Consider the following 23,359-nt stretch of genomic DNA (forward strand, 5'->3'; position numbering starts at 1 on the left):
AGAGGCTTCTCGACCCACTTGGAAGCATCCGTATTAAGGATGGGGTATATTACTCCGTAGACCCATGGGGCAATATTTAGAACCACGTTCCTGTTACTGTACTAGGTACTATCGGGTTATGCTTTGTATGTAGAGCAAGGAGATGCGGAGGTATATCGATATTTTGAAATGCTGCTCCTACACGCATCGGATTTCATAAGTAATGCCCTTTTTTCTAGATGAGAAAAATCCTGAACCTCCACCGTAGAGTCTAAATGAATCACTTGTCACTTGTCGAAAGCTTGAGAAGGAGAAACTGCTGCAGAAACGCGCCCCGACGCGCGCAACGGTGCTGGAAAAAACCTGGGACTAGGCCGGGACCTGCAGAACCATCAATGGACTATGCCGCATTGGGCACGATAGCAATCTAATCCCCTGATACTAGAGCTCGACTCGACTCGAGACTCCCACTGCAGTCGCCATATCCAACTAAGCGACACCGATAGCTGTCCTGAGCTACGGGTTTTCGCTTAACAAACCCGTCCTCTTTCAAAGCAATGATTTTATCATCGACGAACCATTACCAAAATACGTGCGTTTGGTGAACCTGATTCTTCTGCATCATCCACACGAACCAGCTTCGCTCCACCATGGACCAAGCAGACATCCCCGCGCTGCTCTCGAGGCTGGCCAGCGACGAAGATGCCGCCCGTAAGATGGCCGTCTTCAAGCTCCAGTCGTCGATCAACGACCCTGCCTTTGCCGACGTCTTTATATCCTCGGGCGGTCTCGTCATTCTACGACGACTCATCATGACCTCTGGCGGCAACACTCTCGCCTATGCGCTGCAGAGCTTGTCGCGGCTGCTGGAGGTGGACATGGGATGGGACATCTTCGAGGGCCCTACCGCGAGCGAGCTAGTGGAGCGCATTGTGGAACTTATTGTGACGAATCCTCTGGTTAATATCCTTAGAGGCGCCATGTCGATTCTGGTTGCTCTCGTTGGACATTCGCAGTCAAGCGGCGCTGAGTCGCCGATTCAGGATCAGGCCTTTGGCTTTCGTGCTCTCAAGCCGGCGGTGGCAATATACCCCCAGTTTTTTGACTTGGTTGTTCAGCAGCTGAATAGTGCCGACCATGCTCTTTGCGCGAATGCGCTCATGCTAGTCAATGCGCTGATTCGAGATGCTTTGTCAACTAAGAGTGTTATGGCAGGCGGCAACGGAAAGTCTGCTGGCGATGAGTGGCCGAAGCTGATGAAGCGGCTGCAGGACTTGGGCTTGATCAAAGCTGTTTATAAGCTGATGCAGGGCACCGGACTTCAGGATCTTGCGCACCCTGCACTGGAATTTCAGAACCTGAATAAAGTCATCCAGCGAAAGTGGAGAGATGTCAAGGTAGACCTAGAGCGTCCAGAACACAGGCGAGCGCTCAAGAGCTTGCATCTCTCAAGCGCCCCGGACCGGTCAACAACCAATGGTCATACCAGAGACAATTCAACGGACACTACCGCAACTAAGAAGGATGGTAGGAAGCACAGCCCGGAGAAATGGAGAAGGCTTGGTTTTGAGACGGAGAGCCCTGCGCAAGACTTTGATGTGGCTGGTTATCTAGGAATGATGGATATGACAGACTATGTGCGTAAGAACGAGGATCGATTTCAAAAGCTGCTGTTGGAACAGGCCACAAGGCCGATGAATGAGCGCTGCCCAGTTGCTCGAGCGAGCTTGGCCATGACCATGATTCTTTACGAGCATTTTGACGTGGATAAAGCAGACCTGGAGGACACAAAGGGATACCACCAAGGCGTCGATACGAAGGATTACGACAGGGTCTTTCAACCTCTGCTGCTTCAATGGCCCCGTCTGCATGTCGCTGGGCTACACAGCTTCTTCCGAATCTGGAAAGCCACAGGTGCTGTGCAGGAAGACTTTGACAAGGTGGCAGAGCTGGTACGCATCTTGATAGAAAAAGTGGCTGGCCAGGCTCCCCGGACCCGCGATATACTGGAGATTGAGGATGATTTACAGGAATACGACATTACGAGACTGCGAGAGCTCCAGATGGAGCTGTTGGAGATGTCATTTGAAGAAACATGGGGCAAGCATCTCTACCAGGTGCGAGACGTGCTGAAGCAAGAGGCCCTGCAGTTTGTGAAAGAGCAAAGAATCAGGTGTCTCCTCGAAGGCGCCTGGTTCCAGAAGAAGGAAGATGCGGCGGAAAAGAAGCCTTGGAGATTCGCCAGGTTGTCTCACAATCGTCGGTACCTGCACTATACCGACTTTGAGAAGCAGATGGCACAAGATCCCGGCCTCAACACCTTGATGGACAAGATTGACCTCTCTACTATCAGCTCTGTCGTGTCCAACGTCTCTGCAGCCAATGACGACTCCAAGACGACTGCTAGCGGGGCGACTATACAAAACATTACAAGCACCGCAGAAAAGGCACGGACCAAGATTACTATATACAGCTTCGTGAATCCTGCTGATGCGGCCGCTGGCGGTGGTGGTGATGCCAAAGAGCAAGCCGTGTTGTCTCTCTGGCCCACCAGTCACAGCGTCGCTTCCGAGTGGCTGGACGGATTGCTCCTCCTGCTTGGTCAAGCCCCGGTCACGACCGAGACGAGCAAGCTTGTCAATCTGGTAGGCGGGTATGGGCTAAAGATTAGGCTTCTCAACGTCAGGATGGACACTGTTGAAGGCCCTCCGGCTGGAGCTGGGATCGTGCCAAGCCGAGAAGGGCTGGATGAGGACTACTTTTATGAAGTCTAGACTGTGTTTTTCTGGGCTTCTTTTTTTCTTCTTTTTTTTTTTTTTTACCTTTACGACATTTATTCTCTATACCAGTCATTTATTTCTTTTCCTTTTGTTTGATATATACCCCCTCCTTTGTATGGCAGGCCCTGGCATAGCGTGGGAGCGTCAATAGATTATGTGTTGGATTCTCCTCCCAATTTTTTTCCCTTTTTCCTGATTCTTTTCTGTATGAATAGTATACATGTTGTGTAATACCACTGAGGGCATCCGCAATCCAGATGTGCTGCGTCCTTGTATGGGAATGGGTCCTGGTCTCTAATGAGATGTGGTGGGAGAAGAGGCCGTACATGTGTAATACAATGTGCTTTTGCCTAGCATCTGTGGAATGCTTCACGATGGTTGCTTTCTATGTATGCTTATAGTAGATGAAATGTCGTCATTGTCTCGATGTAGTAGTAGAGCCCATAGAACGAAAATGAGGATATTACTTATCATCTTTTTTTTTTCATTGGCACAAGTTCAAGGAAAGTGCCATAGAGTTCAAAGGCGTATACCAGACAGTATCTAGAAGTCGTCTCTCGTATAAGTTGCCTATCAACTCATGTGCACTACTCTACATTGCATACCTACCTCTAATCAGCCTGGCAGGCGAATGGCAGATATGCCGCATCACTCAATGCTGCTTCGACTCCACTAAGAGCGCCAAAGGCAGCAGTATATATGATAACGCTGGAATATTATCTAAGCGGGAGCCGCATTTTTCCTTTGGTGTCTGACATTGCTAGGTGCTTATGTCGTGATGCCTAGAGACGGCCAAGCATTGGTGCCCAAAGAACGGTGAGGGGCCCTCCACCGTGGGAACCTGTTCGCATAGAGAGGACTGGTAGGCAATGGCATGATGAGGAGATGACGTCGAAGTCAAGGTCAACATTGGCACGTACTTGGGGGTAGATGCTCAGTCGCAAGACGGATAGGAGTTGGGAGGATGCCAAGGTTACATTGAGATATCGGATGGTGGCAGCGCTCACCGTATAATTGGGACATCAAATTGGGAAGCTGGGCTGGATATTAGCGCTAGAAACGTGCTCGACAGACCTTCTGAAGCCACTGCAGCCGGCATATCCATACAAGTGTATGTGCTAACTATGGCCATCGAGGCATCGGCATGGAGGCCTGCTCTTAGTGGTTTCTGCAAGACAGCTGGTCTTGCGTCTCATTCGTCGACTCGGGCCAGCGAAGAGTTGCGGCTTGCATGAAGTGGATAATGGCGGTAGCAATTGAGACTCTGGGACATGTAGGTGCCCGAGCTCGCGGGTTCATTCTGTTCCGGCCCTCCTCCTCTCGCTTCTCGCTTGTTTTCTTTTTCTGCTTTTCCTCTTTCTTTCTTTTTTTCTTTCTCTCTCTCCCTCTTCTTTTTTTCCCCCTCTTCCTAGTCTCTTACTTCCTTTTCCTACGGCTTCTTTCTCCCATCAAGATAAGGTTTCGGGGGAGGAAACCGGGAGAAGAAAGCAGAAGACAGCGACAACCCCAGGTGTGGTGGCGCTGTGTGGCCGCTGGAGGCTGCGGAGCCTCCGAACCGACTGGCACTGAGGTGAGAGGACAGTGTACAGACTAATAATACGAGGTACGAATCTTACACCCGTGAAACCATTGGGGAGGAAGAGAGAAGAAGAACCAAAAAGGAAAGAGAAAAAAAGGGAGAGAAGAAGAAAAAGAAGAAGAAAGCAAATAGTCAAACGGTGATGATTGACACTTGGATACTTCCACGCCTCTCTTTTCCCTTTTCTTTTTTTTATTCTTTCTTCTCTTCCTCTTTTGCCTATTCCCACCATGACCGAGTACCTAGCTCACATGTCATTCTAGACTTTTTTTTAACCAAAACGAGAGGCGTGGTTTAGCCTAGTGCTAGCTGAGGCGGTACGTACTTACGTACTCTTTGCCACGTAAGGTATTCGCAGCACGTCCCTCTTGTACTCCGTGGCACAACTCTGCCGTGCTTGTACCTCCACCCCTGGCGCAATCCAGGAACCTCAAAACTTTAACAGCGATCGACGCCATTTACTCCTTTTCAAAAAATTAAGAAAGCCGACGCGCGACCTGTTCTTTCGCATCGCTACGAGTGTCTGACGTTCATTGACGCTGGTATGTATTTTTTTTTTTTTCTCTTTAATTTCAGGGGCACTGCGCTTTACGTACTCTTGAGGGAGATTGAATGCGATGCTGCTAGCCTAGCCTCTCCCTCTCTCATCCATTGTTTTGACGCATTCACCCTCTCTGGGGATTCTGTACCCGCTCCGCCACGCAATCTTCCACGATCACACCTGCTAACCGGTCCCTCTTTTTGTTTAGTTGCGCATCCAAGCAAGCACCTTGCATATACATAAAACCCATACTGCTACCGTGGCTTCTACAATCGCGGCTGCCTGATTGCTCCATCGGTATTTACACGTATACAACAAGAAGCAGCGAACCTAGCTTGAGTCCAGCCCCGTGCGACCAATTCTACATATACAAGCTCTCACTGCGCCCGAGAAAGAAAACAAGAAGCATCAAACATGTCTCGCATTCAGATCCCTCTCGACCTCATCACGTCCCGCCTCAACCTTGGAGATCGCTTCCAGGGCTTGCGCGCGGGGCCTCTGAGCGGTCGATTTTCCAACCTGAGGCCAATCTCCGAGTTTTTCGACTTCAAGCGCTTGTCCAAGCCCGCCAACTTCGGTGAGGTGCAGTCGCGTGTCAACTACAACTTGAGCCACTTCTCGAGCAACTATGCCGTGGTTTTTGTTATGCTCAGCCTGTACGCCCTGTTGACCAACTGGCTACTGATGTTCGACATCATCCTGGTCGTCTTTGGCATGTGGTTTATCGGCAAGTTGGATGGAAGAGATTTGGAAATCGGCAGCTTCAAGGCTACTTCGTCGCAGCTCTACACTGGACTCCTCGTTGTCAGCATTCCCCTTGGACTGATTGCCTCTCCCTTCTCTACCCTGCTCTGGTTAATCGGCGCTTCTGGAACTGCAATTATTGTAAGTCGAGCTGTTTCCTAGGTCACTAGTGGTGCCCAATTGCTAACTGGATATAGGGTCATGCAAGCTTTATGGACAAGCCCATCGATGAGGCTTTTTCCGGGGAGGCGGTCTAAATGGTCGGCCGCGAGCTCCCAAATTTGCGCCCCAATGGGGAAGACCATCGCGGCGCGGGCGGAGGAAAACAAGTGGGGATGCTGCGCACTACGATGAGAGAGTCGAGGAGTTGCTCTCGGATGATGATAATGAGGATGGAGAAGGTTTAGGGGATAGAGAAACTGGCCTCGTGCGTCGCAATCAACGGCGATACGACTCGGGAGATGAAGAGGAGAGCTCGTCTGACGATAGCTATGACGAAGACTATTCGGATGATCAGCAAGATGAAGAAGATGAGTGGGAAGCGGCCTTGGTGGAAAAGGCGCTCTATCGAATCAATAAGGCACAGGCCAAAGGAAGGACAGACGTGAGGCTTAGCAAAGAAGAGATCAAAGCCCTCGAGCGAAGGCAACAACGCATGGAGGCGGAGGAGCGAAGAAATCGCAGGCGTCGCCAAGAGCGCGTGGCCATACCACTCTCTCAATTTGGATCGATGACTGGCTCCAACCCGGTATCAAGACAACCTTCGGGAAGCGAGGCGCATGACGGGACCTCTCCTCAGATGGGATACTTTCCCCCTCCATCCGGTTCGCGCCCTCGGCCAAAGTCTACCATTTCTACATCGCGGCCAACCAGCTTCCATGAGGAGTCTTCCAGGGACCCCTTTAAATACCAAACAGCTGGCCCTCGCTCTGCAAATGCTGCTCCCAAGCGCCATGGCTCTGGTCAGTCTGATTTCAGTTCCATGTCACGACACGGCAGGCCTGAGTCTGTGTCTGAACGGAGCCGGCAAGGATCGTCCAGACGGCAAAGCTCCGATGATACAAGTGAAGAACCGGCATTGGTGGAGGAAAGGTCTGGCAGAACGGAGAGTCTGAGTAGAGCAGCAAAGAGCAGAGAGGAAATCGTGGTCGAGGTGGAAGTTGAATCTCCTTCCGGGCCTGAGACGGCGCCCTCTCGCACGCGGTCGACAACCAGGAAGAGATCTGAGCCAGCACCGACGAAAAGGACAGTATCAAGTAGGACGGTTACTGGATCAGGGGCTTCCGCAGGAGTACGAAGGAAGAAGCGGGAATAAAAATAAAATGATTGCGTGCGCTGATGTTGGGTGTTTTCATATTTTCGTACGGGGACAAAAAGGAATTGTTTGATATACTAGCTCGTATTACCATGGCGAATATATGTTTAATCCAGGATACGATATGTTGCAAGAAGCTGCCTTGACCACACATGATGAAGAAATAATTATGAGACAATGCTTTTCCCATCGCTTCTGCCATGCGCATGCAGGGCCAGATGTATATTGTATGGATTAATTACAGTAGCCATGCTGCTTAATTGGCCGTCCATGTATACATACATTCAGTGAACTCGGCTCCAAGTTGACTCGACGGCTGCAAATCACGAGCTGACTCAGCTTCCCTGGAATGTCACCCGTAGCCGCGGTTGGACCCCTGCTCTCAGCTCCAAGCTCTAGCCGATAGCCTCGTTGTTGTTTGTTATTGTTTGCAATTTCACATCGTATATCCGCAGTACATGATATCCGCATAGAAGCGTTTCCAGTTCGCGCCTGTTTGATTTCGATTCCGCAAGCGAAAGCGATCCTCTTTCAACTGTACGCGACATTCTCCTCTTCCTTCGCAGCAATCCAGCAAAAAAACAAAAGCCTTAGCCGCGGCTTCTACCTGCGCCAAACATTGAGCGACGCCATTTCGCATCTGTTCTACCGAATACAAATTACAAAAAAAACCAACAACATCACACAATGTCTGCCAGCGCCAGAAGCGGAGCGAAACGGCTCATCAAGGAGATGGAGAATTGGCGCAAGGAGCAAAAGGACGAAAAGGGCGTGGAGAGGCTGGGCCCGGTGAATGAGGATGATTTGTTTGAGTGGGAGGCAGTCATTAATGGCAAGGGGATTGGATCCGGATACGATGGTGAGCTCTTGTGCTCTTGCCCCCTTTTCCCCTCTCTTTCTCTTTGATTTTTTTTTTTTTTTTTAATGATGACTCGCGATTCGAAAACGTTTTACTAAATGAAATGCCAACAATAGAGGGCCGATGGCTCATCAACATCCAGCTGTCAACGTCGTACCCGCTGTCGCCCCCGAAGATGCGCTTCGTCACGCAAATCATCCACCCCAACATTGCGCTGCAGACGGGCGAGATCTGCCTGGACCTGCTCAAGGACAAGTGGACGCCGACGTACAGCGTGCTGCAGTGCGTGCGCGCGGTGCGCATGCTGCTGGGCTATCCCGAGACGGACAGCCCGCTGAACGTGGACGTTGCGGCGCTGCTGAGGGGCGGTGATGTCGTGGGGACGCGCAAGTTGGTGCAGTATTGGTGCTCGGAGCCGGAGGGGAGGTATGATGGGCCTTGATGATTTTGATGAGTGGAGAGAGGGGGGGGTTGCTGTTGTGGAAGATTCTTCGTATGTTTTGAACTTTTCTTTTTTATTTTTTTTTTATTTTTTTATTTTGTCAGTTCTTGGTTTGAATATATGACAAATGTAATCGGTTATAGTAGGTAGTCGATGTATTGTAATAGGTTTTGGGCATGTGGAAGGTTACATATAGGCTGGCTGGACGAGACTTCGAGTGGTTAGTTACTGCGACGACGGCTTTATATCACGGATTCAACGTTATCAATATTGGGGAAGAGAAAAAGAAAGAATTTGCAAAAAAAGCATATTGTGCATCGCTTTCCTTTGATTCTATCCCAACTTACATACAATACGTATAAAAACATAGCTCTACTGCCGCCATTTGTCCCATCCCAACATAACTTTGACTAAAGGGCATATAAGTAATAAGCACGCATCGCAAGGGAGGGTTCTGAAATCATCCCTTAACAACAACTTCGTCCAACTCTCTCCACTGTTTCGAGAAAAAACATCGGCTTCAACATCCACCACTAACAAAGAGAGAGTCACCTATTATCCTCCCTCTATCGCTCTCTCTGCCTCCCTTCCTGGTCCCTGCTGGTGCCTGCGATTCGACAATAGTGATTGAAAGATAAGATAAAAATAGTGAAGGGGAAGGAGAAGGGGGGAGGTTATCTATAGAAATTTCATATGCCAGAGGTTAATAGGTAGATGCTTTCAACGAGAAAAACGCCCGCGCCACACCGCGCCGTGCCTTTTTGGTTTTTTGCCTATGCCTTGCCCTTTGCCCTTGCCCTGCCCGGACTCCCCTAACCAAGACATCTTTCTTCTTTTTTTGTAATTCGATTCTAGAGATGCAAAGACAAACAAAAGATCAAATCAGTGGCCATTGATCTTGTAGCACCTCTTCAGTCGAGCCCAAATGCCATCAAGGCCTCAGCCCAACAAAGTCGTAATCGTAATGAAATAAAAGTGACAAGAGAGAAGAACTCCCTCGGCCGCTGTGAAGTAAAAGAAAAAGCATATTATGTATTTTTGATTTACTCATTATAATGGTAGACCTAAGGCATCAGGTTAGCTTGCTCCTCTGAATAATAGGAGGAGTTGCGGCGAGGACTCACTTTGTAGTTGGGAAGGCCATACGGTTGCCATCCCAGGCGCTTCGCCATCTTGGCAAAGCCTTCGCTCTCAATCAAGTGGTAGAAGGAAAAGGCAGGGAACATGGCTCCATCTCGGTGCACGTCGGCCTTGACCAGCAATGCGGTGCTGCCAACTCCGTCCAGAGGAATTGCCAGGTCCTTGGGGCTACCAGGATTGCTCATGTACGCCATGAGAGTCCTGTAAGTCGCAAGCTCCGCATAGCCCTCGAGAAGGATGTCATCAGGCCCCATCTGCTCAGCCATCTTGAGCGCAGTCTCGCTGTCTTGCCAGCTGTTGAAGTCGTAGGGCCGCTCAGCCATCTTTTTGGTTTCGGGGTCGTAGTATTTCTGGTAGCAGTTCGCAACAATGACGGGCTTATCGTGGGAGGCGAGATCCTGGATCAGGGTCGGAGGGGTCTCGACAATGTCGGCATCGAGCCACAGCACCCACGATGTAGATGGGCCTAGTGTCGTGAAGAGTAGCGAGTTGCGAGCCTTGGCCATGACCTCGCGACGGGCTTTTTGGTTGCCCAGCTTGTGTCGCTCGGATTCGTCCTGAGACACAACCGCAGGGTCAAAGTCTTGGCGCAGAATGATGATGCTCTTGAAACGGTCCTTCTCTGCGCCATGGTTCTGTATCTTTTGAATCTGCTGCTGCAGCGCCGCAGTAGCCTGGTTTCCCTCCTTCGTCTTGGGCAAGATGAAGCCCAGAGTAATCAGCTCATGGGGATAGCTCAGTCGTAAGAGATTGTCCCAATACTGTTGATAGAATCTGGCCATTGGCGTCAGAATGAGGATGTGCTCCTGATTCTTGACGGGATCGGCCGTGACCGTAACTTTGTTGAGGTCATATCGCGTAACTGGCGGGGGTCCTTGGACGCCTGATCGCGAGCTCTTGTACGGCGATGTAGGGGGCGACAGATGATGTTGGGCCGAGACGATGTTGGACAGCCTGCCCGCGGAGGCAGGACTTGACGGCGAAACGAGGAAGATGATTATGAAGATGCATAGCACAGCACCCAGGAGCAGGGTCGAGGAATTGGCCTTCTTGAGGCGGACTGACCCCATGGGTCGAGCCATGGAGCCTTATCTGGTGCGTTTTGGTGATTAGATATTAAGAGTCTGGCTCGGTAGGGCCTCGTTCGTTTTCGCGATCAATTCGACCGGAAATCAGCGCAGCGCAAAAGAAACGAAGATACTGCGTCCAGCTGAAACGAGCGTCGGGAAACTAGTTCTAGTCGAAAAGGTGGCCCGCGCTGGGGGAAATGTAAGAACGAAGAAGAGAAGAGAGAAAGAAGACAGAAGACAAGGCGTAATTGGTGCTCACACGCTGTATCTCGTACTCCCACCGAACCCTAAAAAAGGACAGAGTCAAGGAATACGAGCCAATCGCCGCCCAAACAAGGGATTTGCCTGTGAAATACGACGGCAAACGCTCTACTGGCCGGTGCTACTGCTAGTCGAGCATGCGATTGGCAACCTTGGAGGTTCAGGGGCACCGGATTAATTCTGGGGCCGAAGCCCATTTTCAGTTGCATTCTTCGACAGTGTTATCGGCCGCCTAAGCCGTTAGTGGTGGGACAGCTGTAGATGTGAGCCATTGTGTGCTGCAAGCATCCGTCCAAGCGTTGAGACTGCGGATTCCTCTTCTCCTGTATCGGAGATCTTCACAATATTCAGCTATGCTGTAACTCTGGCAATATCGCAGAACACATGTTTCAATCGTTTTGAGCACAATTTCCTTCGCCTAAGCGAATTTCGTAAGAAGCAGTAGGTAATAGGTACCTAGTACAGTAACACTGCAGTACAGTAACACTGCAGTATCATCTTACTAAGTAGCGCCTGAAATAGCAATTGGAAGGCTAAGAAGACAGCGATGGCTGGAGCCTTTTCCGGCCCAGCACGCTGAAGACCCCTAATCCTTCGGCGACCCCTACGCGCGGGTACTGTAGCGGCATGCTAGCAGCACTACTGTGTCTCCCATACCTGGCAAATCAACTAGCCTAACATTGCCGCCTCAGACTCACGATTCGACTGTTCTTCGTTTCCTTCACATCTCGCATCTTCTCCTATCCGCCCAGTCCAGAGCCGTGCACGTATCCGTCTGCGGCATTCCACACTTTCGTCTCTGCAATGGCTTCTGATAAAATGGACCGCGGCCTCGACGAAATCATTGCTGACAAGGTTGGTGCCTCCGTCCATCTCGAATCTGCCAGCCTCGCCTCCATTGCGAGGCCGCAAGACCAAGACCACGGCTAATCAGTCCATCAGCGCAGCAATGGATCTCGAAACCGACGCGGTGGCGACCGCCGCCGTGATCGCCAAGATTACCCCCGTGACGGGGTGAAAAAGGTACGTGCTACCGTCATCTCTGGGAGACATTGGGGGCTGCAAGTTGCCGCGTGAGGCTGACTCGCTGCTTAGGTTGAACTTCCTCTCCTCCTAGCACTCGACTTCGTCTGATGCTCTGCGCACTCCTTCGGTCAATCGATTTTCGGAGTTTTTGCCGATCCAGCAATGGATCTCACACTGTAAACTTCCTCGCTAACCAGCTCTTTGGTCGACCGTGCAGTCTAGTCGCAACGAACCTCGAAACCTGGACAGGTTGGTCATGAACCGGTGTATAATACTTCCCAGAGAGCCAATGCTGATCCAATTGTCACAGTGAATGGGTTCATGATCGATACGAAGAGAACAGTACAGTCACATCCTACCTCTACTCATCGTTTTCCCCTGCCATTGAACTCGACTCATCGTTTTCCCAGCCTATCGCAACAGCAGAGCAGCACCGCGTCGCAGGCGCGATTCCCCCAGCGGGTAAGTCAGTTGAAATAGAAGCGGGAAAGGCATATCGCAATAATCAGGACTAATGCTCTATTCTTAGAGGAGATGCTCGCGGCGCCCGGCTTCGCGTGGAGAATATCCACTACGATCTTACAGAGGAAGATCTCGATGTATGTCATACTTTACAATTCAACTCTATACGGAGGCTTTGGCTGACCCTTTCGTAGGAACTTTTCAGAAGAATTGGCCCCATCACAAAGCTACAATTGCGCTATGACCGCTCTGGTCGGTCTGAGGGTGTAGCCTTTGTCACATACGAAGATAGAGAAGACGCCGCTGAAGCTATTAAACAGTTTGATGGCGCAAACGCCAACGGTACATTATCCTCCGTCGAGCTCCAATATCCAAAGTCTGAGACTAATATGATGTAAAGGCCAGCCAATTCGACTGATTGCGCTGCCAAATGGCAATTCTCGAAACCCGTTCGATACCGCCGTGATGCCAGGAAAACCCCTATCAGAGCGCATTTCTGCTCCTGGAGGCAGATCCCGATCACTCTCCCCTCACCGAAGGTACGATGAAGAAGAAGCTGCTCGCAGGGGCATCGATCGATACGTTCCAGGTGGTGGTAGCCGCTCCAGGAGCCCTATGCCGCCTCGCCGCGGCGCAGGAGGACGTCGCCCTGGTGCTCGCCGAGAAGGTGGGAGAGATCAAGACGCGGCTCGCGGCGGCCGAGGTGGCCGTGGAGGAGCCCGTCCTGAGCGAACAAATACTCCTCGACCTAAGAAGACCCAAGAAGAATTGGACGCTGAGATGGAGGATTATTTCAACGCCAATGGTGGAGCTGCAGAGCCCGCTGCAGAAGCCGCTGCGCCAAGCGAAGCAGCCCCAGCGCCAGCTCACGCCGATGACATTGATATGATTGAGTAGTAATCACATATGGCAAAGGGAGTGTATTGCATGTAGGTGTTGGGATTCGACAGTATGGGACTCATTGTTTTAAGAAAATGCCATCTGAAGCATGGGAGACAGAGCATATATAATTCAGCATAGTCTGTTGTCATTACGAATGGATTGCTTTTCAGGTCGGGTTACGATGCTTGATGCCATGGAGCCATTTGTCGAGCTTTTTGTCTAAATATGTCTTTCCACTTAGTAATACCTACTACATACACCTTCAAATATGCAGGGGTTTTCAATAGCCCCTCCCACAATTGATGTTGGCCAGGAGTTTCTGCTAAATTCGTAGTTGAAATCCATATATTATATGGCTTACATTGGATATACGCAATCTCACTCTTGGGGGCCATTGGCTAATAGTAGATAGATCCACCCCAACGGTATAGCGGCCCGGATATACACCATTCGTCAACTAATTGGTTTACTGCGCCATTTTATCAAGTTATGGTGAACAGAGCATAAGCATCTTCTTTTCTCACTCTCTCGTTCCTATACTAGAATACAATTTCATCAAAATGTCTTCAAGTCAGAGCACACCGACCAAAGTCGGAATCTTGTCACTTGGTGATATGGGCGCTGGCATTGCCAGGCTCTTAATTGCTCATGGGTTCCCCGTAGCTACCAACGGCCAAAATCGGAGGTACGTCGAATCGCACGGGCCTTGGTCTTTACCATACGTGGGCCGAATTAGACAAGTTGGGGGCACAGAGACTAAACTTGGGTCATTAGCGAGGACACCCTCGAGAGAGCACGCAGTGCCAAGGTCGAGCTACTCTCGTCAGACTTGGAGCTCGTGCAGCAATGTTCCGTCATCTTCTCAGTAGTGCCGCCGCGGGATGCTGAAGCCACGGCTCAGCGAATCGTTGATGCACTGTCAGGTGGTTCCCAAAAGGAACCGATCTACTATGTTGATCTAAACGCCGTGGCACCGTCGACATGTAAGAGTATCGTGGCCTTGTTCGAAAAGGCAAGAGTGCCCGTCAGGTTCATCGATGCCTGCATCCTGGGTGGACCTCCCAGTCTCAAGAAATCAAGCAAAGAGGGCAAAGAAGCCGAGTGGGATCAGCCTAGCATCCCCATCTCGGGGCCTCACTCGTTATCAGCGTTGCCGGATGGAGAACGGCTCACGTCAGTCTTACAGCTGCGCTCTATTTCGCCGGAAATTGGCGCGGCCAGTGGCCTCAAGATGTGCTTTGCGTCAATAACGAAAGGCTTCACGGCGCTGGTTACGCAGTCCTTCACGACGGCACATCGCCTTGGGGTGAGTGATGAGCTGAAGCGGGAGTTGGATATCACGGTGCCGGCGATGTTGGCGAGAGCGGAGAAGGGCGTTCCAGGCATGCCACCAAAGGCCTATCGCTGGGTGAGAGAGATGGAGGAGATTTCCAAGACGTTCCACGAGGAGGGCCATTGGGATAGAACAGTGTTTGAAGGTATCGCTGGAATTTATAAAGCAGTTGCGGAAGATGGCGTTCTTGGACAAGAGAAGATTAAAAAGAGAAAGAGGGGGACCAGCATAGACGATGTTGCAGCGTTGATGGCTGAGGGACTAGAAAGAAAGAAAAAGAAGACTGAGTAGGTTGTTATGACTATGCAAATTGATTAGCAGAATGAGAGGCGATATATACAAATATTAGATAGAAATGGTGGTCGCCTCATCACTCAATATATGATACAATGAATCTACCCATATTCATACCCCCTTTTAATGCTTCAGGCCTGCTAGTACTATTGTCCCAGCATCTGCCAGCCCATACGCGAAGCTTTCAAAAGCACCCATCTTAACCTCAGGCTCTCTACCGTACACTCTAGAGTGCGGGACGCTCAGTTTCGTCTCTTTACCACCGGGCAGCCCTTTTCCAGAGAGATAGATGGCCGAGTTGGAAAGCGCACCAAAATGCTGTCCTACGAAGCCATTTACCGGCTCGGCCTCCTTTGGAACTGCAACATCCCCAGCAACGCCAAAGGCAACTCCAGGTGTGAAGGGCTCCGTGGTATTCTCTGGCAGAACTGGTGCAGACATGAAAAATTGGATCTGTGAGCCTTCGGGAGTGAAACCTCCGCCATTCATCGATTGTATAAAGTTATGCATCTCCTCTTCTTCTGAAAGAGAAAAGTGTGCCCGCTGAGGGTCTAGAGACAACAGTCCTTTTTTGGCACCCCATCCGCCGCCGCCGCTCACTAGATATCGGGGTTAGTATATGGGCTATTCTAAACGAGCCTGCTCAGGAAACAAAAAAAAAAAAAAAAAAACACGTACATATCTTGTATAAGCGACCGCCGTGGCTGTGAAGCAGCTTGAGATGCTGAGCTGTGGCTTTTACAGTTTCCCTGATATCGTCGACATCCGGCAACGCAGTTATTGGCTCAGGAGCTTCCTCAAGCCATTCTTCCAACGCGGCCGATGTGTTACGGTCAGGGGTAACCATTGCCCAGACTCCTACTGCGCCAGATAAAACTCCAGATGAGGCATTCTGCTTATGAAGTTTGTTCACGATATCTTCTAGTTCGGTAGATGCCGGAATAGTATTCCCGTCGACCTCGATACCTCGAATGATATTGCCAAAGCTTTCAGTCACAGTTCGGGGCTGGGTCAATGGCATCAGAGGAGCCCACATGTCAAGATGTGCCAGTGACTCGATATCATGGTCCAGTGAAACTTTCACAAATTGTGAGTACTTTTCGGCCTGTTGAGTGAGTCGAGCCGCGTTATGAGTCAGATCAAACTCGGATGTCAAAAGCGTGGATGGCCTGCTGTTGTGGAATGTAGTTCTAGCCAGGGGCAGCGTTACTGAGGGATCTCCAAGGCTAAATGTCAAAGCAGATACTGAATCTGCATCATCCTTAGACCTTGGAGCTAGCGGCTGCCATAAGTGCGGTAGCATATGGTCCAAGTGACCTCGTAGAACTGATATCCCCTGGAGAGATCTGAGTGACCCTGCTGGAGCTGCGAGATGGTCGACCACGGCACTTAGAACATGAAATTTCCCCACATCCGCGGAACCGGCCATCAATCTGGCAAATTGACTCATGAGATCTGCATTTTCGAGGTCTCTGGCAAAGTTTGGCGTTGTGAGGATGACTGCTGCGTTGTGACCGTCGGGATTATCTAGGATTTTCTTGCCTCTCACATTCTCGAAGAGCTCTTGATAGCTGACCTGAAGAATGGAAATAAATTAATAATCATGATTAACACTTTTCGGGAATTATAGTTTACTACTTTTTCATTCTCTAGCACAGCGTATGTGAATCTTGTTTGGCTACTTCCTGAAATGCTTGAATACGACTTTCTAAGAACAGATACACTCCGTCGTAAAGCCGAGCTTCTCACAGCTTGTGAATAGGCTCGAAGGATCATTTTAAAGTGGAACTAAATTTTCCGAGAGAATGGATTTTTGAAAAATCAGAATCGGTGATTTTCCATTGAAATAAACGAAGCACTTCGCCAATTTAGGTAAGAGGAAATATATCAAAGGATCAAGTGTAAGCTTGAGAACATCGCCCAACACACACTAGACATGCAAACGGCATGCACCCTGAGAGCATTTGTGGCGCGCCGTGTGGCTAGGTCGCTTATCGATTATTATTCAACCCCGCGGCACCGCCACACCCCTCCAACGCCCTGACTCAAATTTCAGATCCGAAGGATCTTTGTTGATGACTCTTTGCTTACATGCGGCCCGGTAACACTGGCTTACGCTGGTCTATTTAAAGTAAATATTGGCGCATAAGATTGACGAGGAGGCCAATTCGCAATAGGGCTTCCCCGAAAACCATCCGGCACCACGTTCAGATTCGCGGCTCGAGCACTTCGAGTGCGGCCACTTAGACGTACAAGACCTTTTGCTGCTACACGTGCTGCTACCATGGCGACAAACAGTGGACGAGGAAATCCCAGTATGCCTCCAGACAGATTTGTGAAATCCTCTGAAGCATGTAGCTAACGTGAATGATGTGCAGTCGCGGCGACCGAGGGTGTCGAGGAGAGAAGTGCAGCTCCCCCCAACGTTTCTGGTGAGACCAAGCAAGAGATTGCTACTTCAACTCAATCTGCCGCTCCTGGTGCTCATTCTTCAGGTCAAGATGCAGGTGCCGCGCCTGCTGCTCAGGGAGCCCCGAAAGTAAAGACTGAGAAAGAACGTAAGAGACTACCCCGCAATATTCCTCGGCGCCAGCTTCACTCCCCGAGAACCAATTGTCTAATTCGCTGGTGTAGTGGAAAAGGAGCGAAAGAAGGCTGAGAAGGCCGCGAAGCTCGAAGCAAAGAAGGCCAAGGCTGCTGCCGCCGCTACGGCTCCTGCAAAGGAGAAGAAGGCGAAGAAGGAGAAGGTGGAGGAAGAGCCGCTGCCCGAGTACGTCGAGGACACCCCTGTCGGAGAAAAGAAGCGTATTCGATCATTCGACGACCCTCATTTCAAGGCATACAACCCCATCGCCGTTGAGTCAGCCTGGTATAGTTGGTGGGAGAAGGAAGGCTTCTTCAAGCCCGAGTTCAAGGCGGATGGAAACGTCAAAGATGAGGGAAGTTTCGTCATTGTCCACCCGCCCCCCAACGTCACCGGCAGCCTGCATATGGGACATGCTCTGGGTGATTCGCTCCAGGATCTTATGATCCGATGGAACAGAATGCACGGCAAGACTACTCTGTGGCTTCCTGGATGTGATCACGCCGGTATCTCGACCCAGAGTGTTGTCGAGAACATGCTGTGGAGACGGAAACAACAGACCAGACATGATCTTGGCCGAGAGAAGTTTGTTGAGACTGTCTGGGAGTGGAAGGAGGATTACCACAAGCGAATCAACAAGGCCCTGACTAGTCTGGGCAGCTCCTTCGATTGGAGCCGAGAAGGTGTGTATCAATCCTAGCAGCCTAGGTTTAGATATTTTGCAACTAACGTTACGCAGCTTTCACTATGGATCCTAAGTTGACAAAGGCTGTCATGGAAACTTTTGTTCAACTTCACGAAGAGGGCATTCTCTACCGTGCAAACAGACTTGTCAACTGGTGCACAAAACTGAATACTGCCCTTTCGAACTTGGAGGTCCAGAACAAGGAGCTCACTGGAAGAACTCTCCTCGATGTCCCTGGATATGACAAGAAGGTTGAGTTTGGTGTCATTGTTCACTTCAAGTACCCGATCGAGGGTAGCAATGAAACTGTGGAAGTTGCTACAACTCGTATTGAAACCATGCTAGGTGATACCGGTATTGCTGTCCACCCCAAGGATTCCAGATATACTCATCTTGTTGGCAAGTATGCTGTCCACCCGTTCATCGAGGGCCGCAAGCTTCCCATCATCGCTGATGAGTATGTCGACATGGAGTTCGGAACTGGTGCTGTCAAGCTGACACCTGCCCACGACCCCAACGATTTCACTCTTGGCCAGAAGCACAACCTGGAGTTCATTAACATCCTCACAGACGACGGTTTGATGAACGAGAATGCCGGACCGTATAAGGGCCAGAAGCGCTTTGACGTTCGATATGCCATCCAGACCGCCCTGAAGGAGAAGGGCCTGTATGTGGACAAGAAGGACAACCCCATGAAGGTTCCCCTGTGCGAAAAGTCCAAGGATATTATTGAGCCCATCATGAAGCCCCAATGGTGGGTCAGAATGAAGGAGCTTGCTGAGCCCGCTCTCAAGGCCGTCCGAGATGGCAAGATCAAGATTCGACCTGAGAGTGCTGAGAAGAGCTACTACCGCTGGCTCGAGGATATCAACGACTGGTGTATTAGCCGACAGCTGTGGTGGGGTCACAGATGCCCTGCATACTTTGCCAAGATCGAAGGAGGCTCCGGCGACATCCCTGAGGAGAAGCTCTGGTTCGTTGGAAGGACCAGAGAAGAGGCTGAGAAGAAGGCTCAGGCGGCGCTGCCTGGCAAGACCTTTACCCTCGAACAAGATGAGGATGTTCTTGACAGTAAGTTGAGCCAGTTAGTTCCTGTGTAATTTGTCGTACTAATAACATCGATAGCATGGTTCTCATCGGGTCTATGGCCGTTCAGCACCTTGGGTTGGCCTGAGAAGACTATGGATCTTGATAAGTTGTTCCCTACAAGCGTCCTCGAGACTGGCTGGGATATTCTCTTCTTCTGGATTGCCAGAATGATCATGCTTAGCTTAAAGCTAACAGGAGAGGTTCCCTTCAAAGAGGTCTACTGCCACAGTCTTGTCAGAGATTCGGAAGGACGAAAGATGAGCAAGAGTCTGGGCAACGTTATCGACCCCCTGGATGTCATCTCCGGTATTAAACTGGAAGATCTTCACGAGAAGCTCAACCAGGGCAACCTGCATCCCAACGAGGTCCAGAAAGCCACCAAGTACCAGAAGTCTGCTTTCCCCGATGGTATCCCCGAGTGTGGAGCTGATGCCCTCCGTTTCACCATGATCAACGCCACAACCGGTGGTGGTGACATTAACTTGGAAGTCAAGATGTAAGCAACGTGCTGCTTCGGTGTTTTCTTTCAGCTCAACTAACCATTTGATTAGTATCCACGGCTACCGAAAGTTCTGTAACAAGATTGTATGTCATAGAGCTCTCAACAATCTATTATGGTTGTGCTAACACCAATTCTAGTTCCAAGCAACCAAGTATGTTCTGGGAAGTCTGCCCAAGGACTTTGTCCCCTCAAAAACTGGTGCTGTGCCTGGTAAGACTTTGGCAGAGAGATGGATTCTCCACAAGATGAACCAGGCTGCCAAGGAGATCAACAACGCCATTGCTGATCGCGAGTTCTCGAAATCTACCATCATCGTTTACCGTTACTGGTACAACGAACTCTGTGACGTGTACATTGAAAACTCCAAGGCCATCATCCGCGATGGTACCGAGGAGGAGCGCAACTCTGCCATCCAGACCCTGTACACTGCTTTGGAGGGAGCCTTGACTATGATCCACCCCTTCATGCCCTTCATCACCGAGGAGATGTGGCAGAGAATGCCCCGACGACCCAGCGATGAGACCAAGTCCATCATGGTTGCCAAGTACCCCACCTACAACGCCATCCTCGACGACCCGGCATCAGAGGCCGCCTATGAGCTTGTCCTCGACTGCACCAAGGCTTCGCGATCACTCATGTCAGAGTATGCTATCAAGGAGGACGCAGAGAGTAAGTGATATCTCATAATTAGCTGTTTTGCTGTTTTGTTCATCAACTAACATGGAAACAAAAGTCATCATCCAGGCGTATAACGCAGAGTCCCTCAAGACCTGCCAGAACGAGGTCTCTTCTATCAAGTCTCTCAGTGGCAAGGCCGTCAAGACCATGGAAATCGTCGGCCCTGACGCTCCCAGACCCCTTGGCAGCGTTGCTTACCCAGTTTCCACTGCCGCTTCCGTCTTCCTTCACGTCAAGGGCCGTGTAGACATGGATGCTGAGATTTCAAAAGCCCAGAAGAAGCTCGACAAGGCCTCCGCCACTATCCAGAAGCAGGAGAAGCTCCTTTCGGACCCTGGATACAAGGAGAAGGTGTCTGCGGCCGTTCAGGAAACTGAACAAAAGAGACTGGCCGATGCTAAGCAGGAGAAGCACAGCTTGGAGGAGACGATTAAGCAGTTTGAGCAACTCAAGTTGGAGTAGACAATGCGGGATCATATACCAAAAAAGTAGCCTGTGATTTTTAAAAAAAAAAGGCTATATAACTCTCCTGTAGACAGAAACAAAAGTAAAGATCTCTAGAGTACATGATGAGAGAAATAAAACACAGGTATCGAATAGGAAGTACAATTTCATTTTTGCCATGTGATAGGCAACAGACCTGAACTCCCTTTGTTGCGTAAAACATTATAATATATATCTAATTTAAGCCATGCTTTACACGGCATCATTGTAAGCAAATCACCAGGTTCCCTTGCCGCCTCCTCCCTTGCTGCCCTCAGAAGCGGCAGCCTCATCCTTCTTGCCAGCTCCGCCGCGAACTGGTCTCGACTGCGCCGCTTCATGTCTTCTAAGCTCATCCGGCACTTTGGAGATTGAGCTCTTGCTCAAGATCTGCTTGAGATCATACAGCACATCTGAGTCCTCGTTGCCCAAGAAGGTAATAGCCACACCGCTCTTTCCAGCACGACCAGTACGACCGATACGATGGGTGTAGCTCTCGATATTCGTCGCCATGTTGAAGTTGATGACGAGAGAAACATCCGGCACGTCGATACCACGACCAGCAAGATCCGTAGCGACGAGGACCTGAGTCTGACCCGAGCGGACAGACGCCAGGGCGGCCTCTCGCTGCTCCTGCGTCTTGGAACCGTGCAGTGTGACGACGGACCATCCCATAGACTTGATGTCGCGGGCAACGGCGTCGCAGTTGCGCTTGATGTTGACGAAGACGATGATGGGTGGCGCGTAGGCGGCCGAGCCGAGGATCTCCTGGAGGCGCTTCTTGCGCCGGTCCTCGCCGGCGATGAACTCGACGCGCTGCTCGACGGTGTCGACGGCTTCGCCAGCGTTACCGATTGTGACTATGGCGGGGCGGCGGAGATACTTCTTTGCAATCTTTTCGACCAAGGGGGGCATAGTAGCCGTGTACATCATGGTCTGTCTGTAGCGGTCTTTACCCACGTATCGCTTCATCAGCTGGGCGTTTTCCGCCTCGTCTGTGTCTGGCTTCTCGTTGGTCACGGGTAGAGCGTCGAGGATCTTATTGACCGAGTCTTCGAAGCCGAGATCGATCATGCGATCGGCTTCGTCCATGATGATGTAACAACACTGCACCAAGACGAGCAGCCTTCGCTCAATACAGTCCACGAGACGACCCGGCGTAGCGACGATGATTTCTGCACCGTTGCGGAGGGCAAAGACTTGTTCTTCTAGAGAGTGTCCACCGACGATGCTGACACATCTGAAGCCGAGAGGCTCGGCGAATTTCCTAGCTTCGGTCTCAATCTGCTGCACCAGTTCACGAGTGGGCGCGATGATGAGCGCATACGGACCATCGTTCTTGTTGGCTTCCGTCAGGGGCGGCAGGTCGGAGATGTACACCAGCAGAGGCAGCAGGAAAGCAGCAGTTTTACCGGAACCCGTGACGGCAACGCCAATGAGATCGCGGGCCTGCAAGGCAATGGGGATGGCGGCACGCTGAATAGCAGAAGGTTCCTTGTAGCCGACCTTGTCGACAATGTCAAGCAACCGCCGCGGCAGTCCGGATTCCCCCCAGCTGCGCATTGGGTTCGGGATGGCGCCGCCCTTTGTGGAAATGCCAAAGTCCTCCTTGAAGATGCGCCAGTCTCGCTCCCGCATCTCGTTGAGGTCCTTGTCCGACCAGTGCCGTCCCAGACCCGTCCTTTCCGCCCTCTCCTTTGCCCTGGCGCGCGCTCTGTAGAAGTCTTCCATGATACCCTTGGCTCGCTCTTTTCCGTGCTCTAGATCGCGCTGCTCAATCATCCTCGCTCGCTTGCGCGCCCGCTGCTCGGCCTCTTCGTCAAACTCGCCACCAACGCCAGCCAGCGAGCCACCTCTGTTGACGCTCTGGCTCGTATATAACGGGTCGTTATCTCTAGATGTGTCCTCATCGACGTCCCATTCAAAGTTGAACTTCTTCTCTGTCGTCCGCATGCGCTTCTTCTTGGCTGAAAAGTTGGACTGCTTGTTGACTTCCGGTCCGAGGTATCGCGACCGAAGTAACGAATCCTCAATCTCCGCCGCCGAGCGCTTGGCGTTTTCGGCCTTTGAGTTCTTCTTGCCATCCCTCCCTTCTCGCCCATCGCGCCCCCTGCCGCCAGACGCCTGGTTCATGGCTCTGGGACCTGTAGGAGGAGCGACAGTGCCGTTGGGGGCGCCGTTCGAGACTTGCAGGCCATTTGCGCGGGCTTCCCATTTCTTTTCCTCTTCTCGTCGCTTTTGTGAATCGTCAATCGTCTTGCGCTTCTTTTCTTCTTCTTCCTGCTTCGCCTTCTCGGCGGCTAGTCGCTCGCGTTCGGCCTTGGGGATGAATCTGGGTTTGGCGGCAGCAGCATCGGCCGCTTTCTTTTTTCTTAGGATCTCCTCCACATCGAGAGGCATCTCGATTTAGGTGCTTTTCCTGCAATATTTTGGGGGTTAATAAGTTAATAAGTTGTAACTTGCTCCAAGAGAAGTTATCGTCGAGGAATTTTTTGGTGCTGGAAGTTGGATTCAAGAAGTTGGATTGGGCAAGGCATCGAATCGTCGAGATCATTGGCAAGGCTATGAACTACGGGGGAGTTAGAGACCCACTTAAGCAAGCTAAGCCAATAAGCAGCTCTACTCTAGCGG

General features: G+C 50.9%; 10 protein-coding genes across 10 annotated transcripts; 7 read left to right on the plus strand and 3 right to left on the minus strand.

Moving 5' to 3' along the window:
* The first annotated feature begins 229 nt into the window (after window positions 1–229).
* TrAFT101_003667 (uncharacterized protein) lies at window positions 230–3,188 on the plus strand. The gene has a single exon (XM_024907337.2). It carries the CDS (start codon window positions 630–632, stop codon window positions 2,751–2,753), a length of 2,124 nt encoding a protein of 707 aa, XP_024766572.1. The 5' UTR covers window positions 230–629; the 3' UTR covers window positions 2,754–3,188.
* Window positions 3,189–5,293: 2,105 nt separating this feature from the next.
* Window positions 5,294–5,880, plus strand: TrAFT101_003668 (uncharacterized protein; the record flags this gene model as incomplete). The annotated part of the gene is made up of 2 exons (XM_024898973.1): window positions 5,294–5,764; window positions 5,821–5,880. 2 exons carry the CDS (start codon window positions 5,294–5,296, stop codon window positions 5,878–5,880), a joined length of 531 nt encoding a protein of 176 aa, XP_024766570.1.
* A 398-nt stretch (window positions 5,881–6,278) lies between these two features.
* TrAFT101_003669 (uncharacterized protein) lies at window positions 6,279–6,938 on the plus strand (the record flags this gene model as incomplete). Its single annotated transcript, XM_024898795.2, has 1 exon — window positions 6,279–6,938. One exon carries the CDS (start codon window positions 6,279–6,281, stop codon window positions 6,936–6,938), a length of 660 nt encoding a protein of 219 aa, XP_024766569.2.
* Window positions 6,939–7,353: 415 nt separating this feature from the next.
* Window positions 7,354–8,620, plus strand: TrAFT101_003670 (uncharacterized protein). The gene is made up of 2 exons (XM_024898984.2): window positions 7,354–7,797; window positions 7,914–8,620. Exons 1-2 carry the CDS (start codon window positions 7,626–7,628, stop codon window positions 8,237–8,239), a joined length of 498 nt encoding a protein of 165 aa, XP_024766568.1. The 5' UTR covers window positions 7,354–7,625; the 3' UTR covers window positions 8,240–8,620.
* Window positions 8,518–10,830, minus strand: TrAFT101_003671 (uncharacterized protein). Its single transcript, XM_024903172.2, has 2 exons — window positions 9,364–10,830; window positions 8,518–9,303 (listed from the first exon to the last, which is right to left on the minus strand). The coding sequence occupies exons 1-2, from the start codon at window positions 10,459–10,461 to the stop codon at window positions 9,283–9,285; spliced, it is 1,119 nt and encodes a 372-aa protein (XP_024766567.1). The 5' UTR covers window positions 10,462–10,830; the 3' UTR covers window positions 8,518–9,282.
* A 479-nt stretch (window positions 10,831–11,309) lies between these two features.
* TrAFT101_003672 (uncharacterized protein) lies at window positions 11,310–13,323 on the plus strand. Its single transcript, XM_066126958.1, has 8 exons — window positions 11,310–11,565; window positions 11,653–11,733; window positions 11,954–11,985; window positions 12,047–12,078; window positions 12,147–12,198; window positions 12,266–12,335; window positions 12,393–12,540; window positions 12,599–13,323. The coding sequence occupies exons 1-8, from the start codon at window positions 11,515–11,517 to the stop codon at window positions 13,093–13,095; spliced, it is 963 nt and encodes a 320-aa protein (XP_065983066.1). The 5' UTR covers window positions 11,310–11,514; the 3' UTR covers window positions 13,096–13,323.
* Window positions 13,324–13,363: 40 nt separating this feature from the next.
* TrAFT101_003673 (uncharacterized protein) lies at window positions 13,364–14,814 on the plus strand. Its single transcript, XM_024903171.2, has 2 exons — window positions 13,364–13,765; window positions 13,855–14,814. Exons 1-2 carry the CDS (start codon window positions 13,641–13,643, stop codon window positions 14,702–14,704), a joined length of 975 nt encoding a protein of 324 aa, XP_024766565.1. The 5' UTR covers window positions 13,364–13,640; the 3' UTR covers window positions 14,705–14,814.
* TrAFT101_003674 (uncharacterized protein) lies at window positions 14,712–16,583 on the minus strand. The gene is made up of 3 exons (XM_066126959.1): window positions 16,346–16,583; window positions 15,386–16,283; window positions 14,712–15,306 (listed from the first exon to the last, which is right to left on the minus strand). The coding sequence occupies exons 1-3, from the start codon at window positions 16,481–16,483 to the stop codon at window positions 14,831–14,833; spliced, it is 1,512 nt and encodes a 503-aa protein (XP_065983067.1). The 5' UTR covers window positions 16,484–16,583; the 3' UTR covers window positions 14,712–14,830.
* Window positions 16,584–16,804: 221 nt separating this feature from the next.
* Window positions 16,805–20,849, plus strand: CYT20 (Valine--tRNA ligase, mitochondrial). Its single transcript, XM_066126960.1, has 9 exons — window positions 16,805–17,022; window positions 17,086–17,139; window positions 17,209–17,265; window positions 17,342–17,974; window positions 18,031–19,047; window positions 19,102–19,561; window positions 19,617–19,650; window positions 19,705–20,236; window positions 20,301–20,849. Exons 1-9 carry the CDS (start codon window positions 16,992–16,994, stop codon window positions 20,705–20,707), a joined length of 3,225 nt encoding a protein of 1,074 aa, XP_065983068.1. The 5' UTR covers window positions 16,805–16,991; the 3' UTR covers window positions 20,708–20,849.
* PRP28 (mRNA splicing protein prp28) lies at window positions 20,536–23,239 on the minus strand. Its single transcript, XM_024909299.2, has one exon. The coding sequence runs from the start codon at window positions 23,126–23,128 to the stop codon at window positions 20,966–20,968; it is 2,163 nt and encodes a 720-aa protein (XP_024766562.1). The 5' UTR covers window positions 23,129–23,239; the 3' UTR covers window positions 20,536–20,965.
* Window positions 23,240–23,359: the final 120 nt, after the last annotated feature.

This window comes from Trichoderma asperellum, chromosome 2, assembly GCF_020647865.1.
Source record: "Trichoderma asperellum chromosome 2, complete sequence".
NCBI lineage: Eukaryota > Fungi > Ascomycota > Sordariomycetes > Hypocreales > Hypocreaceae > Trichoderma > Trichoderma asperellum.

What these genes read in the sequence shown, in the direction of transcription:
- TrAFT101_003667 (XM_024907337.2), top strand. Translation starts at nt 630, where the DNA reads ATGGACCAAGCAGACATCCCCGCGCTGCTCTCGAGGCTGGCCAGCGAC.
- TrAFT101_003670 (XM_024898984.2), top strand. Translation starts at nt 7,626, where the DNA reads ATGTCTGCCAGCGCCAGAAGCGGAGCGAAACGGCTCATCAAGGAGATG. An exon ending in GATTGGATCCGGATACGATG is followed by an intron (nt 7,798 to 7,913) that starts GTGAGCTCTTGT and finishes TGCCAACAATAG; the next exon opens with AGGGCCGATGGCTCATCAAC.
- TrAFT101_003671 (XM_024903172.2), bottom strand. Translation starts at nt 10,461, where the DNA reads ATGGCTCGACCCATGGGGTCAGTCCGCCTCAAGAAGGCCAATTCCTCG. An exon ending in ATGGCCTTCCCAACTACAAA is followed by an intron (nt 9,304 to 9,363) that starts GTGAGTCCTCGC and finishes CTGATGCCTTAG; the next exon opens with GTCTACCATTATAATGAGTA.
- TrAFT101_003672 (XM_066126958.1), top strand. Translation starts at nt 11,515, where the DNA reads ATGGCTTCTGATAAAATGGACCGCGGCCTCGACGAAATCATTGCTGAC. An exon ending in GAACCTCGAAACCTGGACAG is followed by an intron (nt 11,986 to 12,046) that starts GTTGGTCATGAA and finishes CAATTGTCACAG; the next exon opens with TGAATGGGTTCATGATCGAT. An exon ending in TGATCGATACGAAGAGAACA is followed by an intron (nt 12,079 to 12,146) that starts GTACAGTCACAT and finishes TCGTTTTCCCAG; the next exon opens with CCTATCGCAACAGCAGAGCA.
- TrAFT101_003673 (XM_024903171.2), top strand. Translation starts at nt 13,641, where the DNA reads ATGTCTTCAAGTCAGAGCACACCGACCAAAGTCGGAATCTTGTCACTT. An exon ending in ACCAACGGCCAAAATCGGAG is followed by an intron (nt 13,766 to 13,854) that starts GTACGTCGAATC and finishes TTGGGTCATTAG; the next exon opens with CGAGGACACCCTCGAGAGAG.
- TrAFT101_003674 (XM_066126959.1), bottom strand. Translation starts at nt 16,483, where the DNA reads ATGATCCTTCGAGCCTATTCACAAGCTGTGAGAAGCTCGGCTTTACGA. An exon ending in CTGTGCTAGAGAATGAAAAA is followed by an intron (nt 16,284 to 16,345) that starts GTAGTAAACTAT and finishes TCCATTCTTCAG; the next exon opens with GTCAGCTATCAAGAGCTCTT. An exon ending in CGGTCGCTTATACAAGATAT is followed by an intron (nt 15,307 to 15,385) that starts GTACGTGTTTTT and finishes CCCGATATCTAG; the next exon opens with TGAGCGGCGGCGGCGGATGG.
- CYT20 (XM_066126960.1), top strand. Translation starts at nt 16,992, where the DNA reads ATGGCGACAAACAGTGGACGAGGAAATCCCA. An exon ending in CAGTGGACGAGGAAATCCCA is followed by an intron (nt 17,023 to 17,085) that starts GTATGCCTCCAG and finishes AATGATGTGCAG; the next exon opens with TCGCGGCGACCGAGGGTGTC. An exon ending in TATCAAGGAGGACGCAGAGA is followed by an intron (nt 20,237 to 20,300) that starts GTAAGTGATATC and finishes TGGAAACAAAAG; the next exon opens with TCATCATCCAGGCGTATAAC.
- PRP28 (XM_024909299.2), bottom strand. Translation starts at nt 23,128, where the DNA reads ATGCCTCTCGATGTGGAGGAGATCCTAAGAAAAAAGAAAGCGGCCGAT.